This window comes from Ascaphus truei, chromosome 3 (genome assembly GCF_040206685.1).
Source record: "Ascaphus truei isolate aAscTru1 chromosome 3, aAscTru1.hap1, whole genome shotgun sequence".
Lineage (NCBI taxonomy): Eukaryota > Metazoa > Chordata > Amphibia > Anura > Ascaphidae > Ascaphus > Ascaphus truei.
In genome coordinates, this window is record NC_134485.1 from 183,950,572 (window position 1) to 183,973,092 (window position 22,521).

At 47.9% G+C, this 22,521-nt stretch overlaps 1 protein-coding gene across 1 annotated transcript in view; it reads left to right on the forward strand.

Annotated features, from left to right (window-relative positions):
• LOC142490686 (uncharacterized) overlaps positions 1 to 22,521 on the forward strand; it is a 55,115-nt gene that overhangs the window by 25,615 nt on the left and 6,979 nt on the right. The window contains exons 4-5 of the mRNA XM_075593106.1: positions 12,502 to 12,615; positions 22,246 to 22,499. Coding sequence (XP_075449221.1) covers positions 12,502 to 12,615; positions 22,246 to 22,499 — 368 coding nt within the window. The remainder of the gene's footprint in view (positions 1 to 12,501; positions 12,616 to 22,245; positions 22,500 to 22,521) is intronic.

Here is a 22,521-nt window from a genome sequence, read left to right on the forward strand (position 1 = left end):
GTTTTAGGAGGATCTTAGATCAAACCCCTTATATTAGTACTGTAAAGGATAGGCAGAGAGAGAGAGGGGGAGAAGAGAGAAGAACAGAAGAAGGGGGGAGAGAGGGGATAGGAACGGGGAGAGCTAAGGGAAGGGGTGTAGTTGTCCTCCCCTCCACCTTGTCAAAAGACCCTGAGTAGACATGAACTCCCCCTTAGAGGGGTTAGTGGTCTAATGCAGAGTCCAACTGAAGCATCCATATCTCATTTTTAATCTCTTTAATTATAAGGCCACTGTGCCCAAACTTTCTCATATTGTACTATATTCTGTTTCAGGAGCGCCGATAGGTATTCCATAAGCTTGACCTCGCTTACCTTGCGAAGGACCATTTGCTTAGAAGGGGGTTTAATCTTTTTCCAATTAGCTGCTATTGAGCAGCGAGCCGCAGTCAGAATGAACGAGGCCAGTTTTTTAAGAGGGACAGAGATATCTTCGATGGGTTTCGCGAGTAGGCATATCAGCGGGTCCATCCGGACCTCAACTCCTACCGTCTCCTCAACCAATGAGCATATCATATTCCAGAAAGTCTGGATCTTTGGGCATGTCCACCATATATGCACCAGATCTCCTCTCTGGCCGCACCCCCTCCAACAGAGGTCAGACAGGCCAGGGAAGATCCGGCTCAGCCTACTCGGGATTAAGTACCATTGATATAGAATTTTATATATATTTTCCTTAGTAGTAGTGCAAATAGAAGTTTTGGCTGCTGCTTCCCAAATATCCTCCCATTCATCTCTGTCTATATCAAGATTGAGGTCTTCAGCCCATTTCAACATATAATTGTGGTTGACGGGACTCCTGGACCGTGCTAGCCCCGCGTAAATCTCTGAGATCAGACCCTTCCGGTATGTGCCCACCATACACATCTTTTCAAAAGACGTTGGACCTTCAAATTTGGATGTTTGGGAAATTGTTAGGAGAAAGTGTCTGATCTGAAGATAACCATAAAGTGGGAGTTTCATGGGGAGGCATTTCTCCTGTAAATCAAGTAACGGAATAAGAGTCCCTTTGTCTATTAGATCTCTTGCTGATTTGATGTTAGCCAAACTAAATGCTTTAAGGTTCCCTGGGACACAACCCGGAGGGAATTCAGGGTTACCAAAAATGGGAGTGAGTATGGAGGGGGAAGACGTCAGTTTATATTTATTTCTTGTTTTTGTCCAAATTTTCCACGTGCATCTCATTGCTCCCAGGCCTGTTCTGTCCGATATTATCTTCTCTCCCCCTCCGGACCAAAGTATTGCCCCGAGTGAGAGGGGAGCGACACAGGAGGACTCAATTTCCAACCAGCCGCAAGACACTGGATCGTTGTTCCAAACTATCGCTTGTTTTAGGTGGGTCGCTTGATAATAATTAATTATATCTGGTACTCCCAGACCTCCACATTCCCGTGGTGCCAACATTACCGATCTAGCCACTCGCGGCTTTTTGTCCTTCCAGATAAATTGGAAAATACTATTTTGAATGCTTTTAAGGTCTGCCAGCGGAACACAGACCGGGAGGGTCTGGAAGACGTACAGTAGCCTGGGAAGGATGTTCATCTTAACAGATGTCACTCTTCCGAGCCATGAAATGTGGTACTTGTTCCAGCACTGTAGGTTTTTTTTAATTTCTGTAAATAAGGGGGGGAAATTATATTTAAATAAGGCAGCATAAGAATTTGCGATTCTGATCCCTAGGTATTTAATGTTGTTAGGGCTCCATTTATAACTAAAATTAATTTGCAATAGTTTTACCTCGGGGGCGAGAAGTGATAGGTTCAGGGCTTCAGATTTATCGCTGTTAATTTTATACCCTGATACCCGACCAAATTTTTCCAGCTGTGACTGGAGGTTAGGCAGAGTCGTCATTGGGGACGACAATGACAAAATGATATCATCTGCAAAAAGAGATATCTTGTATTCTCGCGCTCCAATAACAATCCCTTTTATATCATCGTCATTTCTAATTGTGGCCGCGAGTGGTTCAATCGACAATGCAAACAGAAGTGGGGACAAGGGACAACCCTGCCTTGTACCATTCGTAATTTTTATGGGACTTGAGTCTCCTCCCGGGAGTTTTACAACCGCTGTTGGGTTTTTGTACAGAGCTCTGATCCCCTCTAAGAAGGGGCCCCTGAAGCCGAATTTAATCAATGTTTGGTCTAAAAAGTCCCACCTAATTCTATCGAATGCTTTTTCGGCATCCAAGCTCAACAAAAATGCTCTTGTACCTGAGAGATGCACGTGGTCCACAATGTTTATTATTTTCAGAGTATTATCTGAAGCTTGTCTGCCCGAAATAAATCCAACCTGGTCTTTATGAATCAAGCTCGGAAGAATCGGGTTTAGTCTGTTTGCTAAAATCTTACTATATATTTTTAGATCAGAATTTAGAAGAGATATCGGCCTATAATTGCCACACTGCAGTGGGTCTCTACCTTCTTTGTGAATTATTGCCAGGTTGGCTGTTGACATAGAGGCCGGGACATCTTCACCCCCCATAAATGCGTTGAAAACTTCTACTAGGTGCGGAGCCAGCACGGCCTTAAACTTCTTGTAATATTGGTTTGAGAACCCGTCTGGCCCTGGAGTCTTATTTATTTTTAATTGTTTTATTACTTCAAATAGTTCTTTGGGCGTTATTTTCTCATTTAATTGTGAGATAGTTTTTTCTGGAAGGGCCGGAAGGTTGCATTCCTCTAAGTACTTTGAGATGGTCGTCAACCCGGACTGAGTATTTTGGGAGGGATTTAAATTATAGAGTTTCGTATAATATTCTGAGAATTCTTGGGCAATCTCGCTTTCTTTGAATGTTTTGAGACCAGATTTGGTTCGGATTGCTGTAATTTGGGTTTTGACCCTTTGACCTCTTAATTTATTGGCCAATAACCGGTCTGCCTTGTTTCCTTTATCGTAGTAACGTTGATTCGTCCAACGAAGTGCCCGCTCTACTTCCTCTAATTGGACTCTTTTAAATTCAGTCCTTGTTTCAACTAGGGTCTTATATATTTTTTTAGTAGGCTTGGATTTATGTTGAGTCTCCAGAGCCTGGACCTTGTCCATTAATTCTTTATATTCTTTTTGCTTTTTTTTCTTTTTATATGACGCTAGAGAAATGAGAGAGCCTCGAATAGATGCCTTATGGGCTTCCCACAGCGTGATCGGAGACTCGACTGACCCCTTGTTTAGGTCAAAATATTCTACTATTTTTTGAGTAAATGTGCTCACTATTTCTGGGGAATTTAACAGGGAATCATTTAGTTTCCATTTATAGCTGGAATTCTTTATAAAAGGCAAAGAGAGCTCCATTTCAATGGGGGCATGGTCAGACCAAGAAATTGAGCCAATATTCGACTGGGAGGACGCCTGGAGAACATCCCTGGTACCTAGAAAATAGTCAATCCTCGAGTAGGTCTGATGTGGGGTTGAGAAGAAGGAGTAATCTCTCTGTCCCTGGTGTTGGGACCTCCAGATATCAAACAGTGGGAAATCTTTCATTATTTCCTTAAATTTCTTAGCATTAAGGATAGTAGTCTTGGGTGGGACTGTGCCATGAGCATTGGCTCTATCATGTTCCGGGGAACTGATCATATTAAAATCACCTGCAAGTATTACTGATGTGTGATTGTGTCTACTTACTATCTCCAACACTGTCTCGAGGAAAGGAACCTGGTTTTCATTTGGTGCATAGATGTTCACCATGGTGATCGGCACCCCTGAAAGAGAACCCAATAGGATTAAATATCTTCCCTCCGGGTCTGCAACGGATTTATCTATCGCAAAAGGAGTGTTACTACGAAATAAAATGGCCACTCCTCTCTTCTTCTTGCAGCTTGATGCGTAGTACGCCTGAGGATACGTGTTATTAAAAGTGTTGGGGGGTGAAATAGAGTTGAAATGTGTCTCTTGCAGGAAAAGGATATCTCCTTTGAGCTTATTCAGTTCCTGCAGAGCTAATCTTCGTTTCCCCACTGAGTTTAAACCTTTCACGTTCATGGATATAAGTTTTAATGTTGTTGTATTAGTCATTTCATGGCTGTTGGATTGGAGACCCTTGACTCGGCCGCTTTCCCAAGGCAGCTTAGGTCTGGGATGGGGAGGGAAGGAGGGAGAGGGGTAGAGGACAGGAGATAGAGTGAGAAGATAGGAAAGGAAACAGATGGGCTTTTAAAGAGCCCTAACATTGGATCCTCCGGTGCCCTAGTGGCCGAAGGTAAGAGCTTATTGCTCTTTGGAGAACTTCCTGTGCGCCCTCGCAGCGGCTCCCTGAGAGAGGACTCCGAGCCCTCCTTTCGTGCTTCATTTCTACCAGTTATGTACATAAACTAGTTAATAAAGGCACTTTAACTTTTTCTAGCATACATATTATTTTCCCCTGTCTCCAGGTCCTAGGAGGCATCTGTGCAATCCTTACTAAGTAGGGGAGGGGGGGACACCAAAGGTCAGATTGCAGTTTTTCCCCTTTTTTTTTTTTTAACTTTAAACAAATTAACATCTTATAAACGTAATTAACTCTTCAACATATATGTGACTTAAAATATTCAGCCTATTACCCCAACCCCGAAATTGACCCTCATTGTCCACCATTGCTTCCTATACGCCAGACCTGGTTTCTTCATGTGTTGGACTCTCATTCTTTTAGTAGGATTTTGGCGCCTAGTCGTTCGTGGATTCACAATTCAACGCAGCGTGGGGTCTCCAAACCTCTCCCCCCTCCCCTGCCAGCCTCCAGGCCTGGAGTTATTCCTGAAGGCAATTCGAACAGATGCTCGCCTGTTCCCCGTTTGCACCGAGTCCACATCCGCCTCCTGCTCCTCTTCTGCGACCGCCGTTGGGGGCAGGCCTATATCCTTAAGGAAGCGTGGTGCGTCTTCTGGGTAAGTAATTGAGTGGAATTTGCCATTGATGGATACGATTAGCTTGAAGGGAAAGCCCCAACGATAGCGTATATTGTGGCTCCTCAGCGTTTCCGTAATTGGACGCATTTCCCTTCTGCGCTCTATCGTGGCCCTGGAGAGGTCACTGAAGATCTGGAGTTGGGCACTTCGAAAAGTTATGTCACTTTTTTGCCTGCTGGCATTTAGGATTTTCTCCTTAACAGTGTAAGAGTGGAACCTTACCAGGATATCTCTTATTCTCCCTGGATCCGGGGATTTTGGACCAGGCGCCCTGTGTGCTCGATCTATTTCAATGACCTTTTGAGCTAGTTCTGGGGCTATTGTTATAAAGAGATCCTTAAGATATGGCACCAAGGCCTCCATTAAAACATTTTCAGGAACGTTCCGGATACGGAGGTTTTGCCTCCTGTCTCTATTTTCCTGGTCTTCAATTTGATCCTTCAGTGCTCTGATTTCGAACCCCATCCGGCTCATATCATCTTCCATGGAGGATTGTGCTCCTGCCACCTCCTCTATCTTGTGTTCTAGCGTATCTGTGCGCTCTGTAAGGGAGTGCAGCTCCGACCTCACCTCTTTAATTGCTGAGGCTAGGTCCTCCTGAAACCCCCTTCTCATTCTGGAGAATAACCCCTCCATGTATTCTCGATTGATCTCCCCCCTCAATCCGCCTCTATCACCGTGACCTCAGCGAGCTCTTCAGGTATACATTCGGAACCGCCATCTTGTGAGGCTTCATTGAGGTGGGACGGGCGCGGACCCGGCGAAAAATATGTGGAGACACTTGGCGTTTTATTTTTATGTTTATTTGACATCTTCACTCCTTGCTCCTGTTCACTGTATTTTAAAGTAAATAATTTGTGTTTTAAAGGTGTTACTGTTTTACTGTTGTGTTTTTTTATTTTTTATTTTTTTTATTTATTTATTTATTGACACTCCCCCCCCCCCCCCCTCTCAGTCCGGAGGCTGGAGTCAACGAGGCCCCGAGGCTCCTCCCCAGCACCCCCCACGGAGCTACCAGGGGAAAGATACAGGCCACCACTGGTTGGGGCAGCTCAAAATGGTGGTTCCTCCTCCTCCTCAGCCCTGCGACCAGATAGGAAGGGACTTTATTTAAGTGGAGTTGGCCCAGAGTTCCTTCCTCCCGTCTTAGATCTAGGATAGTTTTATTATCTTATTGTTTATTTATTTAATTATGCGCCGGAAGGAGGAGGGGCCGCGGGGTCTGCAACGCTGTGATGGTGATCCGGCTCATCTTGTGAGATCTTACACTGCTGCTTGTTTTCTCCGCGGTCTCCCTCTGTGGTGCTCCACAACTCTGCAGTCCAGCCTGCTCCGTAGGTTAGTTATATATAGTGTATGTTAATGTTATTTTAATTATGCGCCGGAAGGAGGAGGGGCCGCGGGGTCTGCAACGCTGTGATGGTGATCCGGCTCATCTTGTGAGATCTTACACTGCTGCTTGTTTTCTCCGCGGTCTCCCTCTGTGGTGCTCCACAACTCTGCAGTCCAGCCTGCTCCGTAGGTTAGTTATATATAGTGTATGTTAATTTATTTTAATTATGCGCCGGAAGGAGGAGGGGCCGCGGGGTCTGCAGCGCTGCGATGTCGACTCAGCTCACCCTGTGAAAGCCTACCCTGCCGTTGGTCCTCTCCGCAGTGCAATGGCGGCTTCTTCCCTCCTCGGGCGCCGACCACCTCCTTTGGGGGGTAGAGCAAAACCCTACAACCTGGAAAGATGCCTTAGGATTACGTCCTGGGAGCTTTACCCAGACGTTTCTCAACTTTTGGTGTGTTTTTGTCCTGGTATGTGCTTGTGCTATTATTTTTCTTCTGGATGGGCTCTGGAGCTCGTCTCTCAAACCGCCATTCTCTCCTGACGTCACTGGAACTCTCTGTGTGGTGTCTTTTCAGAAATATCTGGGCTTCAAAATGCTTGATTGAAGTTGGGTGTGAAAAGTACAGAGGGGGTTTGGTGTATGTTAACACCTAATTTGCAGGCCGAGTGTATATTGCTGGTAGAGACAGCTAGGCCCATGTCTGGAGCATTGGGTGTGAAATATAGCACCTGTGACAAACGTTCTCTACACACTAGTCCCAGCTTCAAAGCATTTCTTGACAAGGGGTTTTATGGGGGCCAGGGGTGCGGCTACAGAAGGAGATATCAGAATGAGTGACCGTATTAAATATAATAATATCAGAGCTTTTTAGTGGTTTGCGTTTATGCCTGCGGGATAAACGAAACATTAAAAAGTGACTGACCTGTGTGAGTCTTGCGAGAGATCACAGCTCAGTACCCCAAAGCGATTACTCAGTGCTATTTTTATAAAACATACAAGCAGACAGTTTCGTCCCCCCCACGCCCCCCTCTTGTTTTTCTTTTGCTATCTTTTTATTTTGAGTAAAGTGTAGTGAATATGGCGGCTTTATACCGACGCCAGACAAAAGAGGCGCTGATGGCTCTGTGTGAGGAGCGTGATCTCCAAGGTCTGGGTAAAGATAAAGAAGAGCGCGTACAAGTCTTGCTGGAAGATGACAGATGGCAAGATGCTACACTGCGCCAGGATGCCCACCGCAGTGGAAGTGAGTGTGGTGTAGTCCTGGATATCGCCCACGAGTGCCTGGGACCAGTAGGAATGCAGTTACAGCTCATCACCCAGTCCCAAGAGCGTGAGGCTGAGAGAGAAAGATCAGCTTCAGAACACGTCGCAGCGAGATGTGCTGCGGGAAGAGAAAGATCAGCTTCAGAACACGTCGCAGCGAGATGTGCTGCGGGAAGAGAAAGATCAGCTTCAGAACACGTCGCAGCGAGATGTGCTGCGGGAGGAGAAAGATCAGCTTCAGAACACGTCACAGCGAGATGTGCTGCGGGAAGAGAAAGATCAGCTTCAGAACACGTCGCAGCGAGATGTGCTGCGGGAAGAGAAAGATCAGCTTCAGAACACGTCGCAGCGAGATGTGCTGCAGGAAGAGAAAGATCAGCTTCAGAACACGTCGCAGCGAGATGTGCTGCGGGAAGAGAAAGATCAGCTTCAGAACACGTCGCAGCGAGATGTGCGGCAGAAAGAGCAAGGCAAGCAGCTGCAGAAGCGATATATGCTGCGGGATGCGCCATTTGTCACGTACGACCCCCTGCTAGCACGCGACCTGTATACGGAACAAGGGTTAATACCGACGCTCGCAAGCGCACCCACTCTTCACCTCCGCAAAGGTCCGTCAAATGGACAGTATCCCCTCTTACAGGATCAAGGATCAATACACAACTCGCAAGCTGCCCCACTCTTCACCCACTCAGGGGTCCCTCAAATGGGTTGCATCTCTCCTCAAGCCGTCCCAATATACCACCGCCACGAACAGCACACAAGTGAGCACGTGACTTTAGATATGCAACCAGGGTTAATACACAAAGGCTTCTCTAGCAACCCCCCTTTCTCCTCTGCAAGGAACCAGCGAGTTAGTATTAACCCCTACTCAATTGCACATCATAAACATCCACTGCCACCACCTGAGGTTATGCAGATATGATAAAAGATCTTAGACTAAAATATCCGCCAGGGCCTCAGGTCCCTGTTTATTATAGGAAACACTATGCACTCTAACACACAATCAGTTGTAGTAACATGTGCCTGAATTCGTAAGTTATTCTCTCCAGAGCGCGCATTAGTTCATTCAGAGCCCAAAGCATTACTTATTAAATGGTTTAATATATATAAAAATACAGTGCTTGAATTACAGAAAAGGTATTACCAAATAAACATACAGTTATTACAATATAAGGCAGAACAGCTTCTTAAAATAAAATGATAAACATAAAAGAAAATCTATACTTCACCACATAGAAAAAACGAATGGCGCACAGCCAGGGAGCCAGGTGTGGAATAAAAAACTATTTCTTTTATTGCAGCATGGTGAGAGACAAATTTACCCCCTTGGGGGACACAGACAGGGACCTCCTACGCGTTTCGGACCAACGGGTCCTTTATCAAGGAGTATGGGATATGCTCAGAGTGGGCACCTTAAATACCTGGTTCTTAATAGGCAAATTACAAACATCTGTGTGAAATTATTTCGCGGGTCTACTGCGCATGCGCGTGACGTCATCCGGGGCGCCGCTCCAACAACCCTGAGGATTGTGGGTAAGAACCGCCCCCCCGCCGTCGCTCGCGCATGCTCACAGCGGACCGCGAGGAAATCTGGTATTCCCTTACTCTCTGCCTCCGCTCCCGCCCATAGTGACGTCAACACGCTTCTCTGATTGGCTGAGGCACACCACTGCACCACCAATCGCTATGCTGGGCAGACGAGGCAGCTCCAATCGCGCAGAGTCCCGTGGGCATACACATAGGGTACAGACAGAATGCAGAGAGAGGTTAGCTCTAATAAGATCAATATTTAATCTATCAATAATTCTCAGATAAAGACATGACAATATGCCTTAATATTAATGGGTTAAAGGTTCAAGGAATCGAAAAGATCTTTTTGAGAGAAAGAGGGGGTGACCTACTCAACCTTTTGGACCGCAGGGAGGCATATTGGATATTTATGCTCCAGACCATAACACCCTGCGGTCTAAATGTTGAATGGAACCTGGGCCATTTCCTTAAAAAATAATGGTTTAATGTTCTATAAGTAATATCTTAGAATTACATCATTGCTACTTTGCTGTAAAAATAACATACAGTATTGCTTTAAGATGCAAAAGTATAAAATTATATGAATTATTATCCTGCCACAACACTGTTCTCTGAACACTATTTTCTGTAATTATTCCACTTCATCAAGTATGCATTAGACCCTGAAAAACTGTTGGAGCCCCTATGATTTAGAACTTATGTGGCTTTTTGCCTCTTATCAGAATTGTAGCTTCTTAGTCAGGGCAATTGTCATGTTTTTATCTGAGAATTATTGATAGATTAAATATTGAAAGGATATGTATGATATACAATAGTACAGTTCATTCTTCTTCACCCTTGGAGACATTGAAAAATAAGACATAACACAGAAAGTCTTGTTGATTGTCTTAAATTGTTTTTAATAATGTTTATGTATGCATGTAAATTATGACAGCACTATGCTGATATGGATTATATATCCTGTTTATGTACTCACCACTGTATGTCTTTTTACATATGGGATTTGCTGTTAGGAGGTGCACCATTGTCAATATGAGCATGTATTAATTCATTTCTCTTTATTAGTCCGCTCTTATTGTGTATCTTATTAGAGCTAACCTCTCTCTGCATTCTGTCTGCACCCTATGTGTATGCCCACGGGACTCTGCGCGATTGGAGCTGCCTCGTCTGCCCAGCATAGCGATTGGTGGTGCAGTGGTGTGCCTCAGCCAATCAGAGAAGCGTGTTGACGTCACTATGGGCGGGAGCGGAGGCAGAGAGTAAGGGAATACCAGATTTCCTCGCGGTCTGCTGTGAGCATGCGCGAGCGACGGCAGGGGGCGGTTCTTACCCACAATCCTCAGGGTTGTTGGAGCGGCGCCCCGGATGACGTTACGCGCATGCGCAGTAGGCCCGCGAAATAATTTCACACAGATGTTTGTAATTTGCCTATTAAGAACCAGGTATTTAAGGTGCCCACTCTGAGCATATCCCATACTCCTTGATAAAGGACCCGTTGGTCCGAAACGCGTAGGAGGTCCCTGTCTGTGTCCCCCAAGGGGGTGAATTTGTCTCTGACCATGCTGCAATAAAAGAAAAAGTTTTTTATTCCACACCTGGCTCCCTGGCTGTGCGCCATTCGTTTTTTCTACTGGATGTATCTGGATTCTGGATCCTTCATGGCTTGCACGCCGGCAGAGGAACCCTGGAGGTGACGTGAGTGGGGCTTATTGGTTAAGACTGCTATAGTTAAGTTTGGCTGTTGTCATTGTGATGCTTACAAGTCTATATTTACCTACCCACTCCCACTGGTATCTCCAGGGTTAATATTTAATCACCCATGTAATTGGATGGAGTTGCTGCGGGTTTGAGCACCCCAATCCTTTCATCTGTCTATACTTCACCACATGACATAGATTTTCCCCAGAGAGGTCGCTGGTAAGAAACATTGAAATATCCCGTATCTGGTCTCAAAATACTCCTCTGTGGATATCTAAACCATGCTTGCTCAGCCTTAAATACAGTTGTTTCCCATTGAACACAACCTAAACCCAGCCCATGTCATAAATCAGTGGTGAGGTTGACAGTCTTACCCCAGAGTAAAACTCCTCCCACCCAAGGACGTTTAAAAACTGCTTTTCCTATCTAAATAACTTCATAACTTCAGTTCAGTAATATTTACTGGCACGCGAGACATATTAATACATTCCGGCACGCATGACGCTCCCAATGAGACTAAATATTACCGTGTAATACTAAAATTAAGAGAGATATTAATATCTGTCTCTTAGTACTTGCTAGACGTCACGTGTCTGTAATCATTATTGTCGACTCGGTTCCACGGACACACACAATTTTTAGCATGTTCAGCCGAGGACATCTCATGATATTCTTATATTTAATACGGTCACTCATTCTGATATCTCCTTCTGTAGCCGCACCCCTGGCCCCCATAAAACCCCTTGTCAAGAAATGCTTTGAAGCTGGGCCTCCTGTGTAGAGAACGTTTGTCACAGGTGCTATATTTCACACCCAATGCCCCAGACATGGGCCTAGCTGTCTCTACCAGCAATATACACTCGGCCTGCAAATTAGGTGTTAACATACACCAAACCCCCTCTGTACTTTTCACACCCAACTTCAATCAAGCCTTTTGAAGCCCAGATATTTCTGAAAAGGCACCACACACATTTGTATTTTACTAAAACTGTAGCTCATTAACCCCTTAAGCCCCAGAGGGATTAACAATACCCAATATCTCATGACATTATCATGACAAACCCCTTGAATATAAAGCTGAAAGTCTGCACTTCTATTGCATCTCGGTTGTTTCATATGAAATCCATTGTGGTGGCGGACAGAGCCAAAATTATGAAAATTGTGTCAGTGTCCAATTATTTACGGACCTAACTGTGTGTATATGTATGTATACAGGGTGATACAGTGTATCAGAGGGTGTGTGTGTGTATATACAGGGTGATGTGTGTGTGTGTGTGTGTATATAACATGTTTGTGTGTGTGTATATACAGGGTGATACAGTGTATCAGAGGGTGTGTATGTATATATAACGTGTGTGTATATACAGGGTGATACAGTGTGTCAGGTGGTGTGTATGTATATATAACCTGTTTGTGTATATACAGGGTGATACAGTGTATCAGAGGGTGTGTATGTATATATAATGTGTGTGTATATACGGGGTGATACAGTGTGTCAGGTGGTGTGTATGTATATATAACCTGTTTCTGTGTGTGTATATACAGGGTGATACAGTGTATCAGAGGGTGTGTATGTATATATAACGTGTGTGTATATACGGGGTGATACAGTGTGTCAGGTGGTGTTTATGTATATATAACCTGTTTGTGTGTGTGTGTGTGTGTGTGTGTGTGTATATATATACAGGGTGATACAGTGTGTCAGATGGTGTGTGTGTATGTATATATAACCTGTTCGTGTGTGTGTATATACAGGGTGATACAGTATATCAGAAGGTGGTTCCGGAGCTAGATGAAGTTGGGCTTCAGAAGAATGTCCATCCGATGGTGCTGGAATATTTTGAGCATGGAGACACCGGGGAGGTTATAGTGAGTATATCTATAATATATATCATTTCTTTTCTTCTTACCTACACACACACAGATATAGGGAGGGGTCTATGTGTGTATCCCAGGGACAATATGATATCTTGACCGTGCTCAGGGAGAAGGCAGAGGGTGCAATCAATCCCCGGAGGTTAAACAAAAGGGGTCATTCAAACCTAAACCTGGCTACCTGCACTTGCCGGGCTCTATCCAGTAACACAGCACGGCCGGACCTGGGAGGGGACGGGAGAAGATGGAATGGGACGTTGTTGGCCTCTGTGACGTTAGGAGAGATGGAATAGGACGTTGTTGGCCTCGGTGACGTTAGAAGAGGAGATGGAATGGGACGTTGTTGGCCTCGGTGACGTTAGAAGAGGAGATGGAATAGGACGTTGTTGGCCTCGGTGACGTTAGAAGAGGAGATGGAATAGAACGTTGTTGGCCTCGGTGACGTTAGAAGAGGAGATGGAATGGGACGTTGTTGGCCTCGGTGACGTTGGAAGAAGAGATGGAATGGGACGTTGTTGGCCTCGGTGACGTTAGAAGAAGAGATGGAATGGGATGTTGTTGGCCTCAGTGACGTTAGGAGAGATGGAATGGGATGTTGTTGGCCTCTGTGACGTTAGAAGAAGAGATGGAATGGGACGTTGTTGGCCTCCGTGACGTTGGAAGAGGAGATGGAATGGGATGTTGTTGGCCTCGGTGACGTTAGAAGAAGAGATGGAAAGGGACATTGTTGGCCTCCGTGACGTTGGAAGAGGAGATGGAATGGGACGTTGTTGGCCTCGGTGATGTTAGAAGAGGAGATAGAATGGGACGTTGTTGGCCTCGGTGACGTTAGAAGAAGAGATGGAATGGGACGTTCTTGGCCTGGTGACGTTGGAAGAGGAGATGGAATGGGACGTTGTTGGCCTCGGCGACGTTAGAAGAAGAGATGGAATGGGACGTTGTTGGCTTTGGTGACGTTAGAAGAGGAGATGGAATGGGACGTTCTTGGCCTCGGTGACGTTAGAAGAGGAGATGGAATGGGACGTTGTTGGCTTTGGTGACGTTAGAAGAGGAGATGGAATGGGACGTTGTTGGCCTCGGTGACGTTAGAAGAGGAGATGGAATGGGACGTTGTTGGCTTTGGTGACGTTAGAAGAGGAGATGGAATGGGACGTTCTTGGCCTCTGTGACGCTAGAAGAGGAGATGGAATGGGACGTTCTTGACCTCAGTGACGTTAGAAGAAGAAGACGAAGCAGCGGCAAAGCAAGCAACTTTTTTTTTTTTTTTTCTCTTACCCGGGATTGGTGCAGGGGGTCTCCTGTGCTGAACCCCATTAATTTCAGCTCTGGGGCCCCCTGCTTCCTGAGATACTTACCTCGGTACGAGGACACAGATAACACAGGGTATAATCCAGCAGACGAGCAAGAAGAAACTACTAATGATGTCCCACGGGTCCTCCCAGAAGAAGTGGCAATGGGAATAACATCCACGCAGAATGGGAAGCGCCCGGGGAAGAGGGAATTACACCTGAAATGTCAGAAGAAGCGGAGACAATCCTGTAAAACTCTTTACATGCGGCACAAAGGACGGAAAATTCCAGTACAACGGAGTAATGCCAAGGACTACTAGCCAATCAGTAATGCCAACGCTATCCCCACCCACAAGAGAGGGGGCACAGACCTCAAGGACTACAGGCCAATCAGTAATGCCATTGTTATCCCCCCCACAAGATAAGGGACACAGACCTCAAGGACTACAGGCCAATCAGTAATGCCAATGTTATCCTCACCCACAAGGGACGGGACACAGACCTCAAGGACTACAGGCCAATCAGTAATGCCAACGCTATCCCCACCCACAAGAGAGGGGACAAAGACCTCAAGGACTACAGGCCAATCAGTAATGCCAACGCTATCCCCACCCACAAGGTAGGGGACACAGACCTCAAGGACTACAGGCCAATCAGTAATGCCAACGCTATCCTCACCCACAAGAGAGGGTACAAAGACCTCAAGGACTACAGGCCAATCAGTAATGCCAACGCTATCCTCACCCACAAGAGAGGGGACACAGACCTTTAGGACTACAGGCCAATCAGTAATGCCAACGCTATCCTCACCCACAAGGGAGGGGACACAGACCTCAAGGACTACAGGCCAATCAGTAATGCCAACGCTATCCTCACCCACAAGAGAGGGGACACAGACCTCAAGGACTACAGGCCAATCAGTAATGCCAACGCTATCCTCACCCACAAGAGAGGGGACAAAGACCTCAAGGACTACAGGCCAATCAGTAATGCCAACGCTATCCCCACCCACAAGAGACGGGACACAGACCTCAAGGACTACAGGCCAATCAGTAATACCAACGCTATTCCCACCCACAAGAGACGGGACACAGACCTCAAGGACTACAGGCCAATCAGTAATGCCAACGCTATCCCCACCCACGAGAGGTGTGACGGTAGCTTCGTACAGGTTATAATATACGCAAAATCTCTGGATTGAATTGAACACGACTTAGATATAATAAATATAGTTTATTCCTTAAAGAAGGTGAACACAAAAGATGATACAAATAACAGACAAGAAATAGACACTTACTTAAGCGGTTGGACAATGAAGCAATCAGGTACAGGATTGGCAATTCATTCAGCAATACACAAATGAAGACATCGAGAAAGACACTGGGTATGGGGTTTACAGTGGTTTATATGGGATTCCAGTCCCATACCCTGGCATTGAGTGCAAGACATTGGATGACAATTATCTGCACCCAATCCCTCCTTGCCACCTCACTTGAGAGGAAAAGTAATACCTGCCCACTGGGTGGCATTATTCTAATCAGGGGCTCATTTCCCTAGCCCCCTCCCAAAAGGCTAGTCGCCTCAAGTCTGCCTGGGACAGGACCAGCTTTGTCCCAAGGTGTGTAACACAACACTTATCACAAGTAACCACGTTTTGCTCTGCTTTGTTCTAGCATACACAAGCAGGGTGGGGGAGCCTTTGATCAGGGGGCTTATTGTAGACCACTTGTCTCCCCCCTGAGCATTAACATACCATATGGCCCCTGGTTTTCCCGGACTTAGGAATACCAGACCCACAATATAATATCTATCTTAATATCTACACATATTAAAATAATTCGCTGGGCTGGACTGAGCGGGCTGAAACTTGCCAGACACTCATGCCGGAAGGGACTCTCCATAGTGGCCAAGTTTCAGCTCGCTGAGACCCACTGGACCGGAGTTACACAACTGCAGTTTTAAAAGCACTTTTGAACACGAGTCTTTTTCCTGCAATACAAGTCAATGGCAGAAACCCAAAATTTACAATTACCCTGACTCTGTTCAGTTGCCCCGAGAGGGTAGTATTTGCCATGCAATCCTGCCGGAACTAGGTGGCTATATGGTGGCCGAATCTCAGTCCTCTAGGTTGAACAGAACCGGAGTTATGGGTTTCATGTTTCTGCACATTCTGACTTAGCTGTTTTTTACTCGCGGGTTTCTTCCAATAGAATCAATAGGGCCGATGCCTCCATAGGATATGCATGGGCCGGCGCCGCCATAGGATTCAATGGGACCTCCGCCACCATTGAAGTTAATGGGAAACACACACTTTTTAACAGTTAACCCTACTCCGTCCGGTTGAGGGGAGAGGGCTGGAAATTGCCATGTAGTCATGCCGGAGCAGTGTGTACATTTTTGCCAAATTCCAACCCCCTGGTCCCCATGGAACCGGAGTTATGGGTTTCCAGTTTACCCTGTTTCACACTTAGTGTTTGAAAGCCACGCGGCTTTCTCCGCCATTACGGTCTATGGTAGGACCCTCCTGGCCAGCGCGACCCTTTCTCGCCGCCATTACTTGTCGGACCCTGTTGGGGTCAAGTGAGGGGGTTCCTAACATCTAGGGGCAAAAAGAATTTTATTCTTGGGTGTCCTAGAACAAAAGTTTCCCACGCCAATTGAATTTGAACTTGACCTGGAGTGATCGAAAGCTCTCTTTCAGACATTGTATCCGCTCTTGCGGTTTGGATGGCTGCCAACCCGTTCCTGGAGGTCGGCGTCGAGGAATCCCCATTGAAATGAATGGCTCCATTGACTTACAATGGGGAACCGCCGCTCCTCCTCTCGAGCGCCACCTGCAGGTCTTCTACGGAAACGGGCCCAAATCGCCGGAATCTCCATACGGTTGCATTGAGCTGCAATGGCGACCTATGGAGAGACTGCAAAATGGAGCCTGCAAAGGCGGGAAAATGGAACAAAGGGCTATAATCACAAAATTAAAATTAACCCTTTCCCTCCCACCTGGATCCCAGTGTATGTGGTTGTTGCATACACTGTAAAGGTACAAACTCCACTAATTGTACCAATATCCACATCTAGCAAATAAAACAGTTTTGCCCTGAGGCAAGGGAATAAAAATACATTAATACATTCCCTCTAAATGTGGGAATAGGATAACCAAGGGACGTACCTTTTCATTGTGAAGCAGGGGAACATATGTATTTACGGTACATTTCTGGTTATCCCCTCACCTCCCAGACGGTGGAAGGGGGTGTCTAATGGGGGTAACCCCTTTATTACACGCTTGGCACCCCTCCCCATCACAAGAGGGGACACAGATCTCAAGGACTACAGGCCAATCAGTAATGCCAACGCTATCCCCACCCACGAGAGGGGACACGGACCTCAAGGAATACAGGCCAATCAGTAATGCCAACGCTATCCCACCCACAAGAGAGGGGACACAGACCTCAAGGAATAGAGGCCAATCAGTAATGCCAACGCTATCCCCACCCACAAGAGAGGGGACACAGACCTCAAGGACTACAGGCCAATCAGTAATGCCAACGCTATCCCACCCACAAGGGAGGGGGCACAGACCTCAGGGACTACAGGCCAATCAGTAACACCAACGCTATCCCCAACCACAAGAGAGGGGACACAGACCTCAAGGACTACAGGTCAATCAGTAATGCCAATGTTACCCCTACCCACAAGAGAGGGGGCACAAACCTCAAGGACTACAGGCCAATCAGTAACACCAACGCTATCCCCACCCACAAGAGAGGGGACACAGACCTCAAGGACTACAGGCCAATCAGTAATGCCAACGCTATCCCCACCCACAAGAGACGGGACACAGACCTCAAGGACTACAGGCCAATCAGTAATGCCAACGTTATCCCCACCCACAAGAGAGGGGACACAGACCTCAAGGACTACAGGCCAATCAGTAATGCCAACGTTACCCCCACCCACAAGAGTGGGGACACAGACCTCAAGGTCTACAGGCCAATCAGTAATGCCAACGCTATCCCACCCACAAGGGAGGGGGCACAGACCTCAAGGACTACAGGCCAATCAGTAACACCAACGCTATCCCCAACCACAAGAGAGGGGACACAGACCTCAAGGACTACAGGTCAATCAGTAATGCCAATGTTACCCCCACCCACAAGAGAGGGGGCACAGACCTCAAGGACTACAGGCCAATCAGTAACACCAATGCTAATCCCACCCACAAGAGAGGGGACACAGACCTCAAGGACTACAGGCCAATCAGTAACACCAACGCTATCCCCACCCACAAGAGAGGGGACACAGACCTCAAGGACTACAGGCCAATCAGTAATGCCAACGCTATCCCCACCCACAAGAGAGGGGACACAGACCTCAAGGACTACAGGCCAATCAGTAATGCCAATGCTATCCCCATCCACAAGAGAGGGGACACAGACCTCAAGGACTACAGGCCAATCAGTAACACCAACGTTATCCCACCCACAAGAGAGGGGACACAGACCTCAAGGACTACAGGCCAATCAGTAACACCAACGCTATCCCCACCCACAAGAGAGGGGACACAGACCTCAAGGACTACAGGCCAATCAGTAACACCAACGTTATCCCCACCCACAAGGGACGGGACACAGACCTCAAGGACTACAGGCCAATCAGTAACACCAACGTTATCCCACCCACAAGAGAGGGGACACAGACCTCAAGGACTACAGGCCAATCAGTAACACCAACGCTATCCCCACCCAAAAGAGAGAGGACACAGACCTCAAGGACTACAGGCCAATCAGTAACACCAACGTTATCCCACCCACAAGAGAGGGGACACAGACCTCAAGGACTACAGGACAATCAGTAATGCCAACACTATCCCCACCCACAAGAGAGGGGACACAGACCTCAAGGACTACAGGCCAATCAGTAATGCCAACGTTATCCCCACCCACAAGAGAGGGGACACAGACCTCAAGGACTACAGGCCAATCAGTAATGCCAACGTTATCCCACCCACAAGGGACGGGACACAGACCTCAAGGACTACAGGCCAATCAGTAATGCCAACGCTATCCCCACCCACAAGAGTGGGGACACAGACCTCAAGGACTACAGGCCAATCAGTAACACCAACGTTATCCCCACCCACAAGAGAGGGGACACAGACCTCAAGGACTACAGGTCAATCAGTAATGCCAATGTTACCCCCACCCACAAGAGAGGGGGCACAGACCTCAAGGACTACAGGCCAATCAGTAACACCAACGCTATCCCCACCCACAAGAGAGGGGACACAGACCTTAAGGACTACAGGCCAATCAGTAATGCCAACGCTATCCCCACCACAAGAGAGGCGACACAGACCTCAAGGACTACAGGCCAATCAGTAATGCCAACATTACCCCCACCCACAAGAGAGGGGACACAGACCTCAAGGACTACAGGCCAATCAGTAATGCCAACGCTATCCCCACCACAAGAGAGGCGACACAGACCTCAAGGACTACAGGCCAATCAGTAATGCCAACGTTACCCCCACCCACAAGAGTGGGGACACAGACCTCAAGGACTACAGGCCAATCGGTAATGCCAACGCTATCCCCACCCACAAGAGAGGCGAAACAGACCTCAAGGACTCCAGGCCAATCAGTAATGCCAACGCTATCCCCACCCACAAGAGAGGGGACACAGACCTCAAGGACTACAGGCCAATCAGTAATGCCAACGTTATCCCACCCACAAGAGAGGGGACACAGACCTCAAGGACTACAGGCCAATCAGTAACACCAACGCTATCCCCACCCACAAGAGAGGGGACACAGACCTCAAGGACTACAGGCCAATCAGTAATGCCAACGCTATCCCCACCCACAAGAGAGGGGACACAGACCTCAAGGACTACAGGCCAATCAGTAATGCCAACGCTATCCCCATCCACAAGAGAGGGGACACAGACCTCAAGGACTACAGGCCAATCAGTAACACCAACGTTATCCCACCCACAAGAGAGGGGACACAGACCTCAAGGACTACAGGCCAATCAGTAACACCAACGTTATCCCCACCCACAAGGGACGGGACACAGACCTCAAGGACTACAGGCCAATCAGTAACACCAACGTTATCCCACCCACAAGAGAGGGGACACAGACCTCAAGGACTACAGGCCAATCAGTAACACCAACGCTATCCCCACCCAAAAGAGAGGGGACACAGACCTCAAGGACTACAGGCCAATCAGTAACACCAACGTTATCCCACCCACAAGAGAGGGGACACAGACCTCAAGGACTACAGGCCAATCAGTAACGCCAACGCTATCCCCACCCACAAGGGAGGGGACACAGACCTCAAGGACTACAGGCCAATCAGTAATGCCAACGTTATCCCCACCCACAAGAGAGGGGACACAGACCTCAAGGACTACAGGCCAATCAGTAACACCAACGCTATCCCACCCACAAGGGAGGGGACACAGACCTCAAGGACTACAGGCCAATCAGTAATGCCAACGCTATCCCACCCACAAGAGAGGGGGCACAGACCTCAAGGACTACAGGACAATCAGTAATGCCAACGCTATCCCACCCACAAGAGAGGGGACACAGACCTCAAGGACTACAGGCCAATCAGTAATGCCAACGCTATCCCACCCACAAGAGAGGGGACAGACCTCAAGGACTATAGGCCAATCAGTAATGCCAACGCTATCCCACCCACAAGGGAGGGGACAGACCTCAAGGACAATCAGTAATGCCAACGCTATCCCCACCCACAAGAGACGGGGCACAGACCTCAAGGACTACAGGCCAATCAGTAATGCCAACGCTATCCCCACCCACAAGAGAGGGGACACAGACCTCAAGGACTACAGGCCAATCAGTAATGCCAACGCTATCCCACCCACAAGAGAGGGGACACAGACCTCAAGGACTACAGACCAATCAGTAACGCCAACGCTATCCCACCCACAAGAGAGGGGACACAGACCTCAAGGACTACAGACCAATCAGTAATGCCAATGCTATCCCCACCCACAAGAGAGGGGACACAGACCTCAAGGACTACAGGCCAATCAGTAACGCCAACGCTATCCCACCCACAAGAGAGGGGACACAGACCTCAAGGACTACAGGCCAATCAGTAATGCCAACGCTATCCCACCCACAAGAGAGGGGACACAGACCTCAAGGACTACAGACCAATCAGTAATGCCAACGCTATCCCACCCACAAGAGAGGGGACACAGACCTCAAGGACTACAGGCCAATCAGTAATGCCAACGCTATCCCACCCACAAGAGAGGGGACACAGACCTCAAGGACTACAGACCAATCAGTAATGCCAACGCTATCCCCACCCACAAGAGAGGGGACAAAGACCTCAAGGACTACAGGCCAATCAGTAACGCCAACGTTATCCTCACCCACAAGAGAGGGGACACAGACCTCAAGGACTACAGGCCAATCAGTAACGCCAACGTTATCCTCACCCACAAGAGAGGGGACACAGACCTCAAGGACTACAGGCCAATCAGTAATGCCAACGCTATCCCCACCCACAAGAGAGGGGACAAAGACCTCAAGGACTAAAGGCCAATCAGTAACGCCAACGTTATCCCCACCCACAAGGGAGGGGACACAGACCTCAAGGACTACAGGCCAATCAGTAATGCCAACGCTATCCCCACCCACAAGAGAGGGGACACAGACCTCAAGGACTACAGGCCAATCAGTAATGCCAACGCTATCCCCACCCACAAGGGACGGGACACAGACCTCAAGGACTACAGGCCAATCAGTAATGCCAACGTTATCCCACCCACAAGAGAGGGGACAAAGACATCAAGGACTACAGGCCAATCAGTAATGCCAACGTTATCCCACCCACAAGGGACGGGACACAGACCTCAAGGACTACAGGCCAATCAGTAATGCCAACGTTATCCCACCCACAAGGGACGGGACACAGACCTCAAGGACTACAGGCCAATCAGTAATGCCAACGTTATCCCACCCAAAAGAGAGGGGACACAGACCTCAAGGACTACAGGTCAATCAGTAATGCCAACGCTATCCCCACCCACAAGGGACGGGACACAGACCTCAAGGACTACAGGTCAATCAGTAATGCCAACGCTATCCCCACCCACAAGAGAGGGGACACAGACCTCAAGGACTACAGGCCAATCAGTAATGCGTAGTCGCACACGCACACTGGAGGGGGTTACACGCCTCTGTGGCAGTGGGTGGATGAATATGTTGACGTGAGGCTGGTCCCTCGGTGCTTGGGTTTGCAGGTGATATCTTTCTGATACTGACGTGTTGGCTGTTACCCCCCTCAGGCCCTGCTGAAGGAGCTGAATTTGGGGCGTCAGACACCGGGGGTGGCACGTGTGGCCGTGTCCCTGTCCCTGGAGGGGAAAGCCAGTCATCGGGAGCTGACCTCGCGCCTCCTGTCTGACCTCGTGGGAAAGGTGGTGACGGAAGACGACATCGGCCGAGCCTTCGACAGGATACTGAGTGACCTCCCCGACCTCATACTGGATACCCCCGAGGCCCCACAGGTAATGGGGGACAAGGGAGCGACGGGGTACAGGTAACACGGGACACAGGGGAGC